Source organism: Perna viridis, chromosome 9 (genome assembly GCF_037379345.1).
Source record: "Perna viridis isolate PV_CMFRI_1.1 ecotype Kerala chromosome 9, ASM3737934v1, whole genome shotgun sequence".
NCBI classification, from domain to species: Eukaryota; Metazoa; Mollusca; class Bivalvia; order Mytilida; family Mytilidae; genus Perna; species Perna viridis.
In genome coordinates, this window is record NC_142453.1 from 27,497,881 (window position 1) to 27,518,311 (window position 20,431).

The following is a 20,431-nucleotide window of genomic DNA, read 5'->3' on the forward strand; positions in this document are numbered from 1 at the left end:
TTTTAACGAGAAAGTAACTCCTATTTCTGAATAAATACAGACCTTAATTGGTAAATGTTCTGATAAGAACGTGAAATAGGTTAAATTTGCTTATTTTGCATACACTAGTGATTTAAATTCTGTTAAGAGTAATCAAGGGAACCAAGGTTATAGCGGTAATCAAAAGAATGTAATCCAGGGACAAAGACCAGACATGGAAATCAGACACTCACAACAAAGAATATAAAGTAACTAAAATCATTCATACAAAGTAACAAAAGTAAATGAGCAACTCGGACTCCACTAAAAACTGGGAGCATGGACCAGGTGCACCGGTAGGGTAATGAACAATGAATGAAACGTTTCTGATATATGTCCTTATGAATGACTAAATTTGCTTTAGAATCAAGTCATGCGCAAGTGTTTTGTACTTTGGATCAATGTTACAGTTCATATAACTATGGCCTTATCAACCTTTAATTTATTGACTGTGAGTAACGAAAATGTTCTGACCTCAATGAACTGGACTAGCGTAAGTTGTTTAAAATTATGTGACCGATCTATCGAACTTGTACCAACAGAGATCATCTATCTGAAGGTGGTAGATTTAAACAGAAACAGTCAATCGCTTTGATTAATTGAAATACTACATGTACATATGTTATACCTTAAATTGAAATAGTTTTGAAAACTTTACAAAATACTTCACATTGTTATATTACTTTTATAAGACACATGAAGAGAAAAAAGTTTACTTTGATATATATTTGTAAGTCGTAATTTGAATATCAAATAAAGTTTAAATGAAAAATGTTTGACGCGTATAAAAATTATGACGTCATACTCTATATCACACCGTTGTATCGCATAATTATCCTTTTATCACACCCCTGTAACGCATAGCTAAACTTTAATTACACGTTATATCACTTATCTTAAAGATTGATTGAGTGATTGTTGGTGTTTATGGAGCAATATTTCAGTTATATTCAGGCGGTGAAAATGAAATGGATGACAAAATGAACATTGAATGATGATGAAATATAAAAAAGGAATGGACAAAAGGGTAATGGGGTCAACAAATTTTGATTGCTTCTAGAAAGTATTTATAGGACGCTGTTATCGGAGGCATAGTTTTTTTCTCACTTACATCGAGTTTTTTTGTGTTTCATATGGCTCTTGTTTCGGACTCTTTCGTTTCAGTATCTATAATTTATCAAAATTTAACTCACGCGCATTATATACATGACATTTAATTGGATTGACTTTATTATCTTTCTTACAGTGTATCCATCTGCACCATCAAAACTGATTTGTTCAACGTGCTATAGTTATGAGCAGCTCGGCGGGTGTTTCTAGAAAAGCAGAGGACTCTTATCCTACCGGTGTACTTGGTCCATGCTCCCACTTTTTAGTGTCCGAGTTGCTCATTTACTTTCATTACCTTGTATGTATTATTTAAGTTACTTTATGTTCTTTGTTGTGTTTGTCTGTTTCCCATCTCTGGTCTTTTTCCCTGGATTACATTCTTTTAATTTCTGCTAGAATCTTGGTTCCCATGATTACTCTCTGAGTGATCTCGAATATAAAATTAATTCCCAGCATGTAGCTGACAACTGCTTTTTACAACCGAATCAAAATAAGATGATTGAAGGAAGGAAAACCGGTTTTTATGGCAAAATTTGAATGTTAGTAGATGGACCTTTGTAAAACAAAATTTCTAACCACAAGAAGGTTAGTATTGATTTGGGAGCTATAGCCCAACAATTCTGAAATTAGGGGCCAAAGAGAGTATTTCGAAATATAGTACACTTAGGTCGACGAAGGGAAGACAGTGTACTTCCTAGTAACCTCAGGATACACAAAAGTTTTTATCTTGAAGGAATTGATCACATCTTTATGGATACAATACTGTCGTAAAACACGTGAATATAAATACGATTTTTGTAATAATGGTTATAGATAAAATATTGGCCTGCATATTTTTACATCTTTGGCAAGTGAAACAATAAGTCTGCGCATTTGCCTTTTTTTTATAGGCAGTTGAATTACTTACTGAGCAGAACCATTTTGTCACCAAACTCTGCGTTTCCGATACGTGAAAGAGGAGGCGTTTGATTTTTATCAGAAATAAGATGATATCAGTATCATCAATAATAAATAAACATGATTCCAACAAAAAGAAAAAAAACACCAAAAAAAAATTTAAAAAAAACCAAAAAAAAATCCAACTAATTACAATGTACGATACAATTTTTTACAAATAACATATGAATGAGGATAATATTATTGAGTAAGTGTTGCATTATCTTACAGTGTTATAGTAGTTGCAATTCGAAATAATAAAAGTTTAGGGAAATCGGCTTATTTTTATTATCCTTGCACAGCCTTATTGGGAAAACGAGGCCTAAAGTGTGCAGTAAACGAAAACAAAATGCGACCCACAGAACAAATAGGCTAACTGTGGACTAAAGAAAGTTCTTCAAGTGATAAATTCAGTTGAAATGTTAAATAAAAGCTTTCACCTTTTCTAAATAGAAACAGTTAAAATGTTCGGTTGAAACTGTAATAGTACGTGGGCTGAGATCACCCCCAATGCCCCCCCCCCCCAATTATCAACCAAAATATGATTTTCAGGTACCCTTATACCCACACCCAATGCCCCCCCCCCAATTATCAACCAAAATATGATTTTCAGGTACCCTTATACCTCCCATTTACGAATCTTTTTGTCGCCAAAAAAATATACTGAAGCATTTTTGTACTTTTTATACCTGGATGAGGCAAAAATCCATTTTTCACGTTTTTGTTCTTCGAACTCCTTTCTATAAAACAAAGTAAAGTAATATATATATAAAACATCTTATAGCTCAATGTCTCAGCTTTACAACAGTACCAAGAAAGTTGCGGTAACACTTGGGGTTTGGGGGTTTTTGGGGTAAAATGAAAACAAATGTACCCCTACCCAACCGAAAAATCGCTCAAATAGATTTATTTTTCCATATCAAACCCCTAAAGTACTTATGCTTCAGTAAAAAATGGCTTATTTGGTAATTTCTGTTTAGTACTATCACCATTAATACTTTTGGTGTTCTTTTGACGAATTTTTGGGATTTTCGATTTTTCCGTAAAAATTCACATAAATTCGACTCTACAAGCTATTGCTAAACTTGAACGTCTCAAGTTTGGTATCATTCGATAGATGATTCAATTTTCTACATAAATAAACTAAGGAAAAAATAATTTTCAAGAACAAATATCAAAAATATTAAAAATATTACCCCTACTCTTATAAAACTGGTATTTTTTGTACTGGTCTCAGTATCAAACAGAATCCTCATTCACAGCATAACGATACCGTAAAACTCATATTGCAGGCATTCATAGTTAAGATAATAATGCACCCAACATATCTGATTAATTCAGGCGCTTAGATTTTCTTTTTGGGGTTACAATTACAGTAAAATCGTACAAAAAAAGAATTTCAAAAATTTCTTCTACATCACCCGTTATTTCAATGTTTTCAGAATACCGTCGATTAAACAAGCTTTTGTGTGACAAAGTTCAAAAATATAGTGTTTTAGATTCTAAATGAGTAATGAATATTTGAACTTTTCTAAGTCAAGTAAGGTGAAAAATTGCAACCCATATCCATGAAAAAAATGAAATAAAATGTTAATTGTTGGCATATTATCAGTGTAAAATAGACATGCTTGGTTTAATTTTTCATGCATCAAACATAAATTCTCATTTCAGGCGCGTATTGTTCAGTTTCAATATGGCAATATTTTTTATGAAAAGAGGAAATTTCGGAATTTCATATTTTTTTCCATTTCACCTATAATTGGCATTCTGTTTAAGTACCATACTTCAAACAAGCTTTGATATATTTAAGTACAATTATATAGTGTTTTAGCTTTCTAAAGCGCCTAAGTAATAAGTATTTGAACTTTTTCAAGCCCAATCAAGTAAAAAATTGCCGCCCCCACCCATGAAAAGAATACCTCAACTTGAGGAAAAATGTTATTTTTTAGCATATAATCGATGTAAAAAACACATGATGGGTACTTGTGTTTTATATATCGATGTATTCAACATGCCTGTTCATTTCATGCATGTACTTTTCAGTTTCAATTGACAATAATGAGTTTTTCATAACATGGGAAATTATCGGAATTTCATATTTTCTTCCATTTCACCGGCAATTGAAACATGAAAGATGGAAAAGCGAGAATGTTAAAGTTGGCTACATAAAAGAAAGTCTTAAATTAAAGTTTTGTTTTGTTTGTTTGTTGGGGTTTAACGTCCGAGCAGCAATATTTCAGCTATATTCAGACAATGAACATGAAATGGATGATAAAATGAATATGAAATGAAAAAAAAGGATGGGTCACAAGGATAATAGGGTCGACAAATTTTGATTGCCACTGGAAAAAGGGGGGATGGGTAAGGTCGGGCAATTCTGTAACCAAACAATTAGTTATTTATTATAAAAAGAATAATCAAGGGAACCAAGGATATAGCAGTAATCAAAAGAATGTATTCCAGGGACAAAGACCAGACATGGAAAACAGACATACACAACAAAGAACATAAAGTAACTAAAATCATACATACAAAGTAACAAAAGTAAATGAGCAACTCGGACTCCACTAAAAACTGGGAGCATGGACCAGGTGCACCGGTAGGGTAAGCGTTCTCTGCTTTTCTAGAAACACCCGCCGAGTTGCTCATAAAAAGTCAAGTCCGGGGTAGACAAACGAGGAGAGGAAAACTATGACCCGTTGAATAAATCAGTTTTCATGGTGCTGATGGATACACCATAACGATCCACGAGTTCATGATGACGACCATAAAACTTCTGCAGTGATGACTTCAATCTTGTAGCAACATGACCCTGTTCCAGAAGTCAATTCGTTAGAGTTCTAGCCCGATACAAAATGTCCGCGTAGTTTCGGCAAGCTCTGGCATAACGTATGAGTTGTGATATGAACACTCCATACGCAGGAGCCGAAGGGATGTTGCCACAGATGAAAGGAAAGTTGACAATTCTGAATGAAAAGTCATCACGTTTGTCGTAAAGTTTGGTCAATAATTTAGAAAATAAAACAAATAGAATAATTGTGAGTATATTTAAAAATCAATTTTACGTCAATTATATCGACTTGAAAATTAAATAATCTGTTTATCGCTGTTTTGCTGAAGTATGACGTATTAGTTTTCTTTTATTTTCAGTTTTCCTATTCTAAATATGTAATTTTTATTAAGCGCTGCAATTTCCTATTGTTTTACATTATTTTTTATCCATGTTCCATTTTTATAAAAGTATGGTCTAAAATATGTGTTGCCTGCTCTGCTTAATAAGAATTACTGTGGTAAAGACCTAAATGCTTTTTTTTTACAGATACATATAGATTTTGTTTACATATTTACATTGTATAGAAAAAGTATTTCTTTATCTATATTTGCCGAACTTTGTATTTATTTTCCACGAACTATATATAATTATAAACTAAAGCGTGAACTTTAATCGAAAAAAAAACAATTACTTCCTCAAAAGTGTTTCCTGATAGTATAATTAACTGTTCCGCACAAAATTGATAATGAAGGGTTATAGTAAGTTTTCATCAATTTATTCAATTGCAAGACATGTACGTGCACTATATTTTTAATTGACATTGTGCACTTCTATTTCTATTTTGTAGAGGCCTTTCAGAACTTGTTTCGGTGTGTTTACACTTCTTAAAGACCTTTAAGTAATCGATGAAATAAAAGTACCTACAACTTTGAGTTAAAGGTATACGCTGTCACAGCGTTGCATCTATTTCGTTTCAACATATCTGCTCTTTTTTCTATTGTGAAATATGTGTTGACTATATTAGTTTTTTGTCCAGCTACTTTATTATTTGTCTGCACTGTACATGTATATGATTACAACCCAGTTAACATTATCGTGCAATACGATTTTTTTACGACCTCGGCGATGACAGTTTTTTCAACAGTGTAAATTCCATGAAAACAATGTTGTAAGAATAAGTCTGATAGCCTAACTATCAGTTTGAAAATTATATTACGGTGTAATTTGAATGTCCCCATTTGTAAAGTAAATTTCGGGTGCTACTTATACTGAATCAGAGTCGTCTGCAAAAAAAAACAAAAACCCTATAAATATAAAGTTCAGATAGTTTGGAATAGAATTTATAAGGATAAAACACCGTTTATTCTCTCCAAATTTATGGAATTGTAAAATCGCACCAATCACTCACAAAAATGACTTTTTTTTATAAGTGAATACTCCAATTTTACACCTCGATAAAGTCTTTAAAAAGTGTTTAATCTTATACTTGCCTGTAGACCTAATTAAATATGTGCTTTGAATTCGTATTGAAATAGTTTACTCAAAACATCATTCAAAGAATTTCAGAATTTTATTTTGCGAATATATAATATATTTAACGTATCTCCATCTTTCATTTCATTGTAGACATTTTAAACATTCAGTTAAAGGCCACGATAATCATGATTCTAATTGTTTTGATATTTTGGGGTAAGTAAGTGGTCAGTTTTGATTGGTTTGAGTTTAAAATGTTCAAGAATACGTCAAAATAAAAAAAAATCGTGATAATAATACAAATTAGCGACAAAGAGCGTGTGTAGATAAAAAATATATGTAGCGCAATTTTATTGTTAATTGGAAAAATTAGGAGCATTCTTTCAAACACAAGCCGAGTGACATCTTATATTGTTAAAATAACCGAGTCGAATTAAGACCTGAACATAAAATAATCCAAAAAAATATATGGCCAAGACATGGCGCCAAAATATTAAAACAAATCCTTATTCTAAGAATATTCTTAGCTTGCTTGGAATTGTACGCAATTAAGAAAATTTTCCAACTAAACTAATTTTCAAATTTTGTGGCAGAAAATGAACAAATGACAATTTTATAAGCGCTTTAATCAAATGCAGCTTGCAATGATAAATTAAATTCTTCGCACTGTGCAGCTCGATACCACGTGTATATCACTTACGTCAAAACATGAACAATTGTGACAAGTATTGTAACATTCAAGCTTGATATAGATCTTAATATGGATTTTTTTTTATTAAATGCTTTAACAGATTCTGACCAGACTGAAATTAATCAGAAAAAAATAATTCGGCGGTTCGATATATGAAGTATGTAATTGATACAAAGTTTTAAAAATGCTGATTTTTGACTAGTTTTTGTTTGCAAATAAATCTTATTAGGCACCTCGTATAAGGACCACACCATGAAAATCTATTATGTCCTTTATTGTTAAGGACTTAAGTATAATTAAATAGTAATCCACTGTCACCGAAATCATTTTAAGAAAAATATCTTTTTGTTCCATTTATTTTGCTTTATGCCTTCACGGGTATTGTTATCACTCCAACCATTTCCATATTGCACATGGTGGAATGGAACCTTTTGATACAGTTTTTAACTTAATTACGATAGGTTAATTGTTTAATGCCCTTTTATGACCAATTTTACAATACAGCTAGGGTTATTATAGGAAAATCTGTCAATTTTTCATAAAAATTGAATAAAAAAAAGTAAATGGCCTTTTTTAAACAAATTAATCACGATATATAATAAGAGAAATTGAATTTCTCGCCCATATGAACGCCACCATGATCAATTGAATCCTGACGACACGAAATTCGTTTCAAAGTGAAAGTAAATAGGTAATTAGTTACGATTTACGAGAAAATGATAGTTTATGAGGTTTTCCGTGTATATTCGAGCAGGAATACAAAGAAGAGGAGATTGAGGTACAACGTGAAAGGAAATGGCAGAAAAAAATGAACGACGGGATTTGCAGCTGGAAGACTTGTATTTCTGAGGAAAATCTAATGTCTGCTTTCGAAAGTGTTTTTCTTGTCGGTCAAAAAAACTTTAAAATTTGTCCTCTTTGATAATTTATGCAATACAAAGCTTGACAAGATGGTACGTTTTTTTTGGTGACTAACAAAAAACAGACATGCAGAAATATTTACGGAATATTCTTTGTATTACTATGCAGTACTGGTATTTGCCAAACCGACTTAGTGACGTTAGGATCCAATCGGAAGCTATGGGTATAAATCAATACCTAATTATGGTCAACACCATCGATTCCTTCTGGTAGAAGAGTTCTAAACGATGGCTTTCTATATTCATATTAAATATTTCGAATTTTGCATAGCCTTGTGAATTTAATGAAAGCGCATCATTTTTTTTCTTAAGATGGGTATGATTTTTCATAGGAAACTTAAAGCAAAGATTATATTTTCCTTTAAACATTAAATAGTTGTAGTTTTGATGCGCTTAATTTTATGAAACGTACGTTTTTTTGCCGGTCCTCGGATCGGCTTTATATATCTATATCGCAAAAAATATACGAATCTGCCTTTTGTACTTTGGCGCCCGGTTAAAAACTTTGACCAGATTATCTGATTATACTCAGGTTATCACACGAAACCAGCTGTCTACAGACGACGATACAAACGACAACGTCGACACAAACAGCAGCGCCACACCATTTTGACTACAGACATTTGACGGTCGATTAAAATGATACGTGGTATTGCATATTTATCCATTATAAGCAGTGGCCCTTTTCACAAAAAAATCGTAAGAGTAAAATTGGTCGTAAATTATGACGTCACAGTAGTTTGATTTACTATGACGTCATAACTTACGACTAATTTTACACTTACGATTTTTTGTGAAAAGGACCCCCGAAGAGAACTGCGATCTGAATATTCTGTTAATTCGTGTTTCATTATATAAAAACGAATGTTTTTTAAGATCAAAGAAGAAATACTCCTTTGAATATATTTGTTATACGAACCACTCGTACATATGTATACAGTCCGCAACGATTTGACGGATCGATGACCGCTGTCTGATTGATCGCTGACGGATCGATAACCGATGACCGCTGATCGATCTGACCGCAGTTTTGTAATGTAAAATGGAGGATCATTTGTTTAAAATAACAGAAATGTGATAAAATATAAATTGATGTTTAAATCTATTTCAATATATAAATATGAGTAAAATTGACAAAGAAAACAACGAAAACCGTAAAAACCTTGACCGCTCTGTGGTTACGTGATGTAATCACCAGTTTCATGGATCAGTTTGACGGATAGGTGACTGATCGGAAAGTGATCGGTTATCGATGACCGATCGCAATTTTTGTTGCTGTTTGTTTGTTGGGATTTAACGTCCGAGCAGCAATATTTCAGCTATATTCAGACGATGAACATGAAATTGATGATAAAATGAACATGAAATGATGATGAAATGAAAAAAAAGGATGGGACACAGGGACAATGGGGTCGACAAATTTTGATTGCCACTGGGAATAGGGACAGGTGGGTAGGGCCGGACAATTTGGTCTCCTATGGCGGAGCCCTATGGTTCCAACTCCGGGAGAATACCACAGTAGGGTTCTTTAACGTGCGAGGAACGTGGCATCTTTCCCAACACGATGCACCACTATGGTTTGCGGTCAGGTTTTCCGTATTGTAGCCTGTCAACCCCAGCATGTAACACGCCAGGGGTACCCCATTCCACCACCTGGGGCACACATCCCAGTTGTTCTGTGGGCAGACCGCCCTAGCCCCAGGCTAGGGTTCTGAGCACTATTTAGTCGCCTTTTACGACAAGCTTAGCGGTGCTGCAGGCCTATTCTTATAACACCCGGTCCTGCACGGGTCGCAATTTTTGTTGCACGGATCGGTTTCAATAAAAATCCTTTCCATAGATGTAATTTTTTATTTAAAAAAAAACGGTATGATGTTTTTCATGTGCATGTTCTTCAGGGTTTGTTCAATGCAACGAAACAGAGATGGTTTTTGCTAGGGAATATACGGATATCGAGTTACATTGTCCATATTCATCAACAATATCAACATGGACTGATCCTCACAATGACAACGTTGTAGTACTTGGCAAAATAAAATTAACTAAGATGACACAATACAGCATTAGAAATAATAGCCTCGATACTCATACACTGTTATTAAGGAACTTCACAATATTAGATGCAGGGATTTATATATGCCAAATTGGTGGACGTATGAAGCGTATAAATCTTAAGCTTTGTCGTGAGTAATGTCGTGCGATTTTAACCTTCATAAACACCAGCATCAAAACTTTAAATATGAAAATAATATAGGGGTAATTGCATGAATAATACTGTCTAGATCTCCAGTAGTAGTAAAATGAATACAACTAGTAATAATAAGTCTCAATATTCATGCAATAACTCCTTATTGTGTGTTGTACAACAATGCGTTAATAAAATGGTTTTTATGTATTTTTTAACAAATTTAAAATATGAGAATTACTTTTTCTTGCTTTGCTTTCTGTAATGTATATAACAATGATTTACAATGATGTATTCTTCAATTATACATTCATAGCTTTTCTTTCCTCACGTCTACATTAAAAGTTTGAATGTAGGTTGAGAAAAAAGTCATTTGTCAGTTTATTTCAATTCTTGCTTAGCGATATTAAAAAACGCGTATATGAGATACATGTACACGTATAATAAACAGTATCAGGAATAAAAAATCTTTTCTGTTTAAAGGAAGGAAAACTAAAAATAAAGATAAATATTTTGTATAATAAAACATGCAAGTGACTTAGCTTATTTTGACTTTTTTTGGAAAAAAAATATAAGACATATTGCCATTTTATACGTAATTAATCATGTATAGTGATAATTTAAACACTAGTTTAGCACTAATTTAATTTTTACCATAAAGGGACTCCACCAGAAACTGAAATATTCACAGGAAACGTTGTAAAGACCTCGGAGGATTTAAATGAAGGCACACTTGGATTGGTTTGTACAAAGACTAAACCAGAAGTTGTGATTCCTGAGAAAGTAAAAACATTGAATGGCATATTGTCATTGAATAGAATTGACAGTAAACAATCATCAGTAATCGGAACTCTATCAGTTTATAAATGCTTGCTTATGAATGAACAAACCTGTAGCTTAAATGAAACTTTCATTCTCAATACCACATGTAAGTTCTTATTCATTTTATTGTACATTTAAGGTCTATAGTAATTAAGAATGGTTATCTTCTGTTTTAAATTTCTATTCTATAAATGTGTGAGCACCGTGCAGGTCCGGGTGTTAAAAGGCTAAATTGCCCGACCTTACCCATCCCACCTTTTTCCAGTGGCAATCAAAATTTGTCGACCCTATTATCCTTGTGACCCATCCTTTCTTTTTTTCATTTCATGTTCATTTTATCATCCATTTCATGTTCATTGTCTGAATACAGCTGAAATATTGCTGCTCGGACGTTAAACCCCAACAAACAAACAACAAACATATAAATGTGTGATTCATAAATTCGGAATTAGTATCTAGATTAGATAGAAATGAATTTAAATTGACAAATTTTTACATACATTATACATGTGTATCCTGCAAATTGTTTTTTAAAGTTTTTTTTTTAATATATTATCCTAGGGCTTATTGCTTCAGAGTTGAATGTAAGAGATTGTGAAGAAGAACCATTGAAGCTTTTGTGTAAATGTAACAACACGTCCTGTAAAAATAACATGCAGGTTTTCTACACCGACAATGCTTTTTACATCCCAAACTGGACAAATCAATCTCTTGAAAATATTGTGTGTTCTGTGGATAAAGACGTGGAAACAAACGTTCAAGGTATGATATTATTTATTTTCAGTGTTTGAAATGAATTCAGTTTGCGTAGCAGATACACAAGTTTAAGAAAGTATAATAAATATATTTAATCAAACAATTACTAACAATGCGGACACCAATACTCTTAGAGGACAAAAGTCGTCGTTTCCGATCATATATGAATGTTAAAACGGATAGCCAATTATGAAAATCGTTTGCATATGATTAATGTTAGTCAGAGTCATGTGTGTGATGAATCATATATGATATTAGCATGAGTATCATCTGACCAACTAAACATGACAAATGTTTTCCGCACTTGTTACATTTTGTGATTATTTCCGTACGAGTCATCGTTATCTAAATGAAGAAAACTTTCAAACAAATACAGTCCCCTCTACATTATATACTTAGTTCATTATAAATAACTAACTGTATGTAATGTTGTTTTTTGACAAACAGTGGATTGATAATAAAAATTATATAACAATGACTTTTTTATGTTCATCTAAACATACTTAATCATATTTTTCATATTCTTATCAGTGCAGGGTGTTTTGTACGCCATAACTGCTGTCTCTGGAATAGTTGTGCTTGCTTTCTGTGTTCTTCTATGCTTACACATTCAAGGTAACTATGATAGGTATCAAACTACGGTTTTTTATATGAATGAAACCCTGCGGACAACGCGTCAAAGAATATTATATTTTTTTGTAAAGCCTATTACCTGAATTGCCTTATCAAAGAATTGGAGGTAGTACTTCATTGAAACAAAATGTGCGCACTTACCTTACTTGTACTGGATTCCTAAAATGCAAAAGAATTCATACAAGGAAAGGTATGTAGATGGATGTTCGGCTTGCTGCACGAAGGAGATGTCATTTCACCTTATAAAGATATTGGCCGCAGTGAAAGATTGACAACAAACTAGTTGCAATACCACCTACTCTCGCAGTGGCATTTATCTCATGTGGATACATACTCAAAACTTCTAAAGGTTTACTTGAAAACCTAAAATCCCGTAGTTTCTCGGAACTAAGCTCTCTTAAAACATTTGACTTCACAACTCTTGACACTATATTGCCACGTAATAAATTGAAATCTCGTTTAGAAGGACTTATTTATAAATCTTTTTTTCTGATTCGAGAAATTATGATTTTTTAGGTTACAAATCCATATATTTTGTTCTAAGACATCTCAAAAGGGTTAAGTGTGCTGCAAAGAAAAACAAGTTGGCCACATACTGGATGTCGTCATTGGCAACATATTTGTCACATTTTGAAGTTTTTTTTCAGCAACATGTTGGCATTCCAATGGGCATTAATTGTGCTCTTCTCCTAGCCGATCTGTTCTTTGTAATCATATGAGACTTATATAACCTTGTAAAGAATTAAAAAAAAGTATCAAAGATGTCATATCTATAAATTTCACATACAGTTTGTATTGTCCATGAACTACCCTTCTTTCGGTAAATGGTTACCATCAATATATCCACCTGTTCTTGAGACAAAGGTGACTACAGAAACAGCTTATTCGGCATCTTTTTTTACCTACATCTTGAATTATACAACAGTGGTAATTCCTGTTCTAAGATTTATGATAAAAAAGATGACTTAAGTTTTAAGCCCCGTGCAGGTCCGGGTGTCAAAAGAATAGGCCTGCAGCAGCGTTAAGCTTGTCGTAAAAGGCGACTAAATAGTGCTCAGAACCCTAGCCACTTCATGTTCATTTTATCATCCATTTCATGTTCATCGTCTAAATATAGCTGAAATATTGCTGTTCGGACGTTAAACCCCAACAAACAAACAAACTTAAGTTTTAAAATTATAGATTTCCTTATCGCTGCAGCAAACCTTCATCTCCGGCATAAGGTGTGTATATTTCACAAACGATACGCTACACTAGAGCAAATGCTAACGACTCTGATTTCCATGAACGCCATAAATATCTGCGTAACAGACTCCTGAATCAAGTGTATGAGGAAATACGTCTCCTACCAAATTCTTTTTTTCGGATATTAGTCTTTGGTTGAAAAATACTCAGTTTCGTGTAAAACAATGAGCAATGATTGTTTTTTGTAAATTATTTTTGGTGCTGATGTAACCATTGATTTACCGATTATGGCACTATAGCATGCAAATACTTTTAAATCACAACCGGTGTTCACGCCACTTATGGAGATTTGGCATGCTGTAACTAGATTTAACCCATCATTTTATTTGAAATGCCTCTATCGTGTTAGGACCATTGCGGTTCCAGCTACTCTATTTTGTAAAATTTAATTTGGACTTTTCTTGATTATGGATCGGATTAGTATTTGGTAATTTTGGTTACCCATATATATCTAAAACGTAATTGTATGATGAATATGTATGGAGTGTAAATGAAAATTGTGCGTGTCAGAACGAAATACGATTGTCCTAAATGCTAATTGTATTTAAACCCATTCAAACTTCTGAGTAAAATGAGAAATGTAGACTTTTGGTGTCTCATTTGTTCATACTATGACATCTGAAAAGAAGAATAATAATTGATACTACTTAAAAGCGTGTTCAATATCCTTTGTATATGCATCATCAATGATTTTATTGAGGCTACATTAAACACCTGTTATCACAACCACAATATTTCATTATACTTTATGGTAGAAATATATAAAACGATGAACAAAACATGTCAAAATTAGTATAAAATGTCACATTAAGTTCCAATCTTATCATCAATGGGCCGCTGGTCTCTGGATAAATTGCAGTACCATGTTGAGATGGAATATGTATGTTATGCAGATAAGTGATTAAGAACTTTACAAGTAATATTCAGTATGTATTGGAAGTAAAAATTAATTTCTGGGACTTAATTATTTTTCTATTTAGCAATATTATACTTTTACGATTTCTATTTGTAATATTTGTAATAGTTCATGCTATATCTGGCCGAATGGCAATATATGGACCGGTTGGTCGCCCCACATATTCCATAGACCTCAGCTACGCTTCGGTCTATATGTTTTTTTAGGGCGACCAATCGGGCCATATATTGCCATATGACCCTTAGCATCATGAACGTTTTGCTAAATAAAGTCGTTTCAGAGTAGTTACAGCAAATGATATTTTGATTCAAAACTAACATCTGTTTGAAAAAAAACATTGATTTTTTTGCAGGGATTGTTTCAAAGAAGATGGTAAAAACAAATATTCTTCTTATTCAGTTATATCATGATATTTGAAACGTGCATGTAATACATGTAAAACATAAGTTTTTTTTTCTTTGTGTTTTCGAGTAAGTCACTTGGAAGTTTAAAATAATACTTGGTTCACTTTATTTTTAATTAATTCGTCAGTCTGATGCTGAAATGACCTGCATTTTGAAAGAAAATAATAAAATATTTCATGACATTAACAATTTGAATTAAGATTTACATATCTAAATTATAACAACAATATTCATTTCTATTTCATTATGACTGATGCAAACTTCTTTTAACTAACATTTTATTTACCTTTTTTACCTTTAAACAAGGGGCATCATACGTAAAAATAAAAACTATACTTGTCAGTATATGAAAAAGTTGAAAAGATACATTTATCATGATACAAATATAAAGTTTTATAGATTTTTAAAAAGTAGGTCAATGTAACAGTAAAGACAACAATTTCGTACTCGTATTTTTCTATTTTCATGTCAAGGGTTTGAATCAAAAATATTTTTATCATATATTGTATTTTGTCGATTTATAACTTGTGTCTGATTAACTGCAAGAAAAAAGCGATATTGCTTGTCTGTATATATCACTTCACATACCGGACATGCCGTTTGCAATGATGTGGCTGATTATTGTTCGCAGCGGATGCTTATCTTGAAAGTGAATGCAGTTAATTTTATCTCATCTCTGCTTAAAGTAATTTGTTTGTTAGTGCTTTTATTAACTTTAAGTTTTCTGTCATTGTTTTAACTCGTTGTCTGTCATTTGTCGTGTATACCACTAGTTCAAAATACAGCTGAAAGTATACTAGTCATAAATAGAAATGATACAAGGTTACAATTTCCGTAACTTGTATTTTTTGTATATGTATATAAAGATTTATTTCTTTTCAAAAAAGTAAAAAAGCATCTGTTTATCTTTTTTTCAGATACTAAAATCCGGAATGTTACTTTTCCGTCCACTCATGGAGTTTGCCATGTTCAATAGTTTTTAAAATTGTTTGATATCAATATTTTGGATTACTGCAATAGATAAACAATTAGCTGTTTTCAAAGTCGGACACTATCCTAAATTTATGTACCACGAATACGCAGGAATCGTTCGGGGTGGAATGACGCATGCCGACGTCGCAAATCATTTCATGTATACTTCAAGTCACATACAGCCCATTTTTTGAATTTAAGCTGTGCTTTTTTAAACTGTCGAGACTTACCGCTAGAGTTGTCTCTCCTTTATTTATTTTGAAGATAGTTCACATATATGCATGACGTGTTAGTACCATCGAGTCGGTTATTGGCTTAAATGGTGCGTAACAAATCCTTACGGGAAAATCCCATACTAATATCCGCCATATTGGTTTTTACGGGACGATTTTTTTTACAAACGAAGTTCGTACCTTCCCGTCGAGAACTCATTTCGGTGACAATCGTCTGCTTGATCAACTTCTCGGTATTGTACTTTATTCGTGTAGAATAAATCCGAAATATCCGACATTACGCCGAAATGCATTCTGTGTTCTTCGTGTTTTGGACAAACCATTTAAACGTATACAACATCTCCTAGCAACCTGATCACTGTAAACATGACCGACTTTAGACAATGAAAATATTGGGACCGAGAATTAAATTCTTACCCGAATTAAACGATACAGTACTTAGGTGGAAGCAGTTTGGCTAAACGAATGAGCAAGTCATTTAAGACAATTTAATCGACGGTAGGTGTAAATAAAGTCGTAGAAAATATTTATTCAAATTTTGACATTGTCTTATTTTTGTGACCCCGAGTATAGTAAGATTAAGTCAAGGCTCGTTTGACGCAAACAAGTTTATCAAATGACGACTTATGAGGCTGTAAAATGACTTAAAGTCCAGACAGCTCAATAGTCTTTTATGAAGGCACAATCGCACGTTGAATGTCAAATACAATACCCAAAGAATACTTGATCATCAAAAGAACATAATGTCGGGTTAATTATAATCCCGCTATATTATTCCGGAAATTTGAAAATCGGATAATTATCTTGATTCGTCTGTATGTTGTCAAAACATTGTATGAAAAGCTTTTTTGTTATTGTTTTACACAGAAGTCAATATTTCATGTATTTTCTACAAAACGTTAGAATATTTTGTCTGACAAAAATGTCATTTCGTTTCTTTTTATTACTAGTATTATATCCAGTTATATTTTATTCGTTGTTTAAGATTTTTTTTCTAATCATCGACAGTTGAATACTGTTGTAATATTTGCTCTTAAATCTATACAATTTTTTTCTAGCGGCCTATGGAAGATGAAAACTCAAATATCAATCATGGAATCCCTATTGTATTAATTGAATCACAGAGAGAAGAATATTCGTCTGTTGAAAGAAGACAGCAGACTGCATACGGACAAGTGTCTTATTCTGTAGGCCCATCAAGGAATCATTATTCGCAACCAAAACGTATGTATGTTTAAATCACAGTTCTATTGCAATTTATAAGTAATCAAAGAAACCAAGGTTACAGCGGTAATCAAAAGAATGTAAACAAGTGACAAAGACCAGACATGGAAAACAGACACATACAACAAAGAACATAAAGTGACTAAAATCATATATACAAAGTAACAAAAGCAAATGAGCAACTCCACTAAAAACTGGGAGCATGGACCAGGTGCACCCGTAGGGTAAGCGTCCTTTAAAAAAGAGAATCGTAACAAATGCATCGCAACCTCGAAAAAGCCTTATATTTAAAATATTGTAGGCACAAACTTTTTCTGAAACAATGGTCTTTCATGCCTTAATGTTTTAAAATTGCTTTAACCATATTTTGTATGTTTGCATGACGTAAAATGTCTGTACGAAGGGTTTAAATTTTAATTTTGTTTAAGTATGTTCTTATTCTGCATGGTTAATTAAATCAGGTGGAGACATAGGAGGAGCCTTGAAAAATGAGACAGTCCATTCAGATAAACCAGAGGTAACTGATATTTTTGTGTCATATGCAAGGTTACTACAAACGATTCTTTTTGTCAATTCAAACAATTATGCTTCTTCTCTCTAAAAATGACACGGTTTTATTACTTGTTTTCGAAGCCGCAATCAGTTCATGTATGTAGAAAGTTTTTATAATGACAAGATTATATTATGTACTATGATTTTTATAGATTAAGCGAAATAATTTCCGTTGCAGTGTCACGAAGACAGTATTCCTTTCTGGAAAAAAATGTACTAAAAGTAAGTTATTGTTTGAAAACATATGTACAAAACTAAAAGAATCAAGCAAAAATGATAATGCTAGGTATATTACTTTATCAACAATATTTCGTTTAAATTTAAGTTTTTAATGCTATGAACTGACGAAACCTACTGGTCAGAGACTTTATCTCGCCATTTTCAAGACAAAAGCAATTCTCGCAAATCATCTCACCAAAAGTTTATTCTTCAATGATAATTGTTGTATGATAGCTTATTTTTGTCAGCTAATATCAGAAATTTTAGGAATGAATTTATTTCACGGTAGAATATGGAAAATCGGCTAGCGAAAATTACTTGCCTGCGAGTACTCCTTGACTAGTATATATATTTCATTCAAAATAACATTCTCTAGAGGAACAAAGTATGAACTACACAAACGTCCAAATCAACAGTAATGCATCTGGGTCAAAAATAATTATTGGAGATGATCGACGCACACCATATGCAGATATTGATTTAGCTTTAAAAGCAGATCCTTTGCCTGAAAGTGACTCCAGTGACGAAAACGACAACGACGGCAATGACGCTTTTATGACTTTAGAGGAGATGCAATCATTGGTGAGAGTAAGGAATCAAAATCTCGAAGAAGATCATTGAACTTTGTGACAATTTTAAACACCACTTGAATTTTAACAATGTATATCACCGTTTTTTTTTTAATAAATGCTTAATACATAACTTCAAAAACAACATAAATAATGTCTCCATAATAAAACCTGTAAAACGTTTAAAACTCAGTAATAATTATTGTCATTGAAATATTGGCACAATGCTAATCGTGATCTCATCTACCGATTTCGGTTTAAAAGGCCACCCCTCTATGTAGCACCAAAAAAAAAACGACTAAAACTAGAGTACGCGCCCGTGTGTGTGTGTGTGTGTGTGTGTATTGGTGAAAATTTGTCATTATGACAATCTGTGCCTGCATTTTGCAGTCAGATTTCAGGTACCTCATACGGTTTTTGAGTTATAAGGGGACAAGAGGACCATATGCCAAAAAGTCATTTTTTAAAATATTTGTCCGATTTTGATTTTTTTATTGCATATTTTTAATGAAAATCCTTGTTTGAAAAATGCTTGGGTTGCCTTCCTTCACACAAAAGATTCAAGTATGCCACAATGAGCCCTGAAATCATTTTGAAAAAAAAATAACTATTTAATGTTTTAATCAAACACTGAGAATAAGATGTTAAATTTGGAAGTTGCATGCACTGGGCACAATGAACACTTATACTAGTGGCCATTGCTTGATCAAAAATGAAAAAAAAATGTTTTCTCTTAACTTTCTCAAACATTAAAACTAGACGGGGATGTAGAAAAACATCATCTTTTCATTTAATCAAGCCCCGTGCGGGTTTTAATAGTGCTCGGAACCATGGCTAGGGGCTAGGGTGCTCTGCCCTGAGAGGAACTTGGTTGTGTGCCCCTGGTCGTGGAATGGGATTCCCCTGGCATGTTACATACTGGGGTTGTCAGGCCATAATAAAGAAAACCTGACCGCAAACCAAAGCAATGCAACGTTTTGGAGATAGATGCCACGTTCCTTGCAGGAGAAAGAACCCATGTTAAGGTATTTTATCAGAATAGGAACCATTGGGCTCAGCCATACGAGGCTAAATCGCCCTACCCTACACGCCTCTCCCTATTTCCCGCAAAAATCAAAATTTGCCAACCATATTGTCCTTGTGTCCCATCCCAATTTTTATTTGATAATAATTTCATGTTCATCGTCTATTTCAAGTATTTTATAGCATTTAAAATTCGGAGTGAATTTCTTTAAAAAGGGTTTACTTGTTATTGTTGTACTATGTTACTAAACTACTTGGTAGTTTATTATATTTCATTTATATGTACATGATTAACTTGAATTTACGTGTTAAAAATTTCGTGTCTGCTATACATTACTTCTGTCATGTCAGTTGATATATATGCTGTATAGCATTTGGTACAATAAAGAATAGAATAGAAGTTCATTTTATCATCCATTTCATGTTCATGGCCTGGATATAGCTGAAATATTGCTGCTCGGATGTTAAATCCTAACAACCAATCAATCAATCAACCAATCATTTAATTAAAATATTTCATGTTTATTCTAGATCACGTCATTTGTTTTATGCTTAGGTCATTTCGGAGTTTGAAAGTATTCCACCCGGGAATAAGGTTTTTCGCGACAAAAACATAACATTCCTGATAAAAACATAGATCTTGCTGATCTTATCAAATGCAGTTAAATGTAATTGATACGAGTTATTTCTTCCGCATAAATTTTAACAACGTCCTGGTATATAATGACATAATATAATTTTCTATATTTACAAAATC

General features: G+C 32.8%; 1 protein-coding gene across 2 annotated transcripts; it reads left to right on the plus strand.

The window, feature by feature from the left end:
* Nucleotides 1–5,546: 5,546 nt before the first annotated feature.
* On the plus strand, nucleotides 5,547–20,079 carry LOC148607583 (uncharacterized). Of its 2 annotated transcripts, XM_088545592.1 has the most exons (11): nucleotides 5,547–5,595; nucleotides 6,464–6,526; nucleotides 9,820–10,104; nucleotides 10,768–11,034; nucleotides 11,490–11,690; nucleotides 12,216–12,299; nucleotides 14,831–14,850; nucleotides 17,146–17,311; nucleotides 17,773–17,828; nucleotides 18,016–18,085; nucleotides 18,459–20,079. In XM_088545592.1, the coding sequence occupies exons 1-11, from the start codon at nucleotides 5,583–5,585 to the stop codon at nucleotides 18,701–18,703; spliced, it is 1,470 nt and encodes a 489-aa protein (XP_088401718.1). In that variant the 5' UTR covers nucleotides 5,547–5,582; the 3' UTR covers nucleotides 18,704–20,079. The 2 variants fall into 2 exon arrangements, with proteins under 2 accessions (XP_088401718.1, XP_088401719.1); XM_088545593.1 differs by lacking the exon at nucleotides 18,016–18,085 and having other exon boundaries at nucleotides 18,372–18,551.
* The last annotated feature ends 352 nt before the right edge of the window (nucleotides 20,080–20,431 follow it).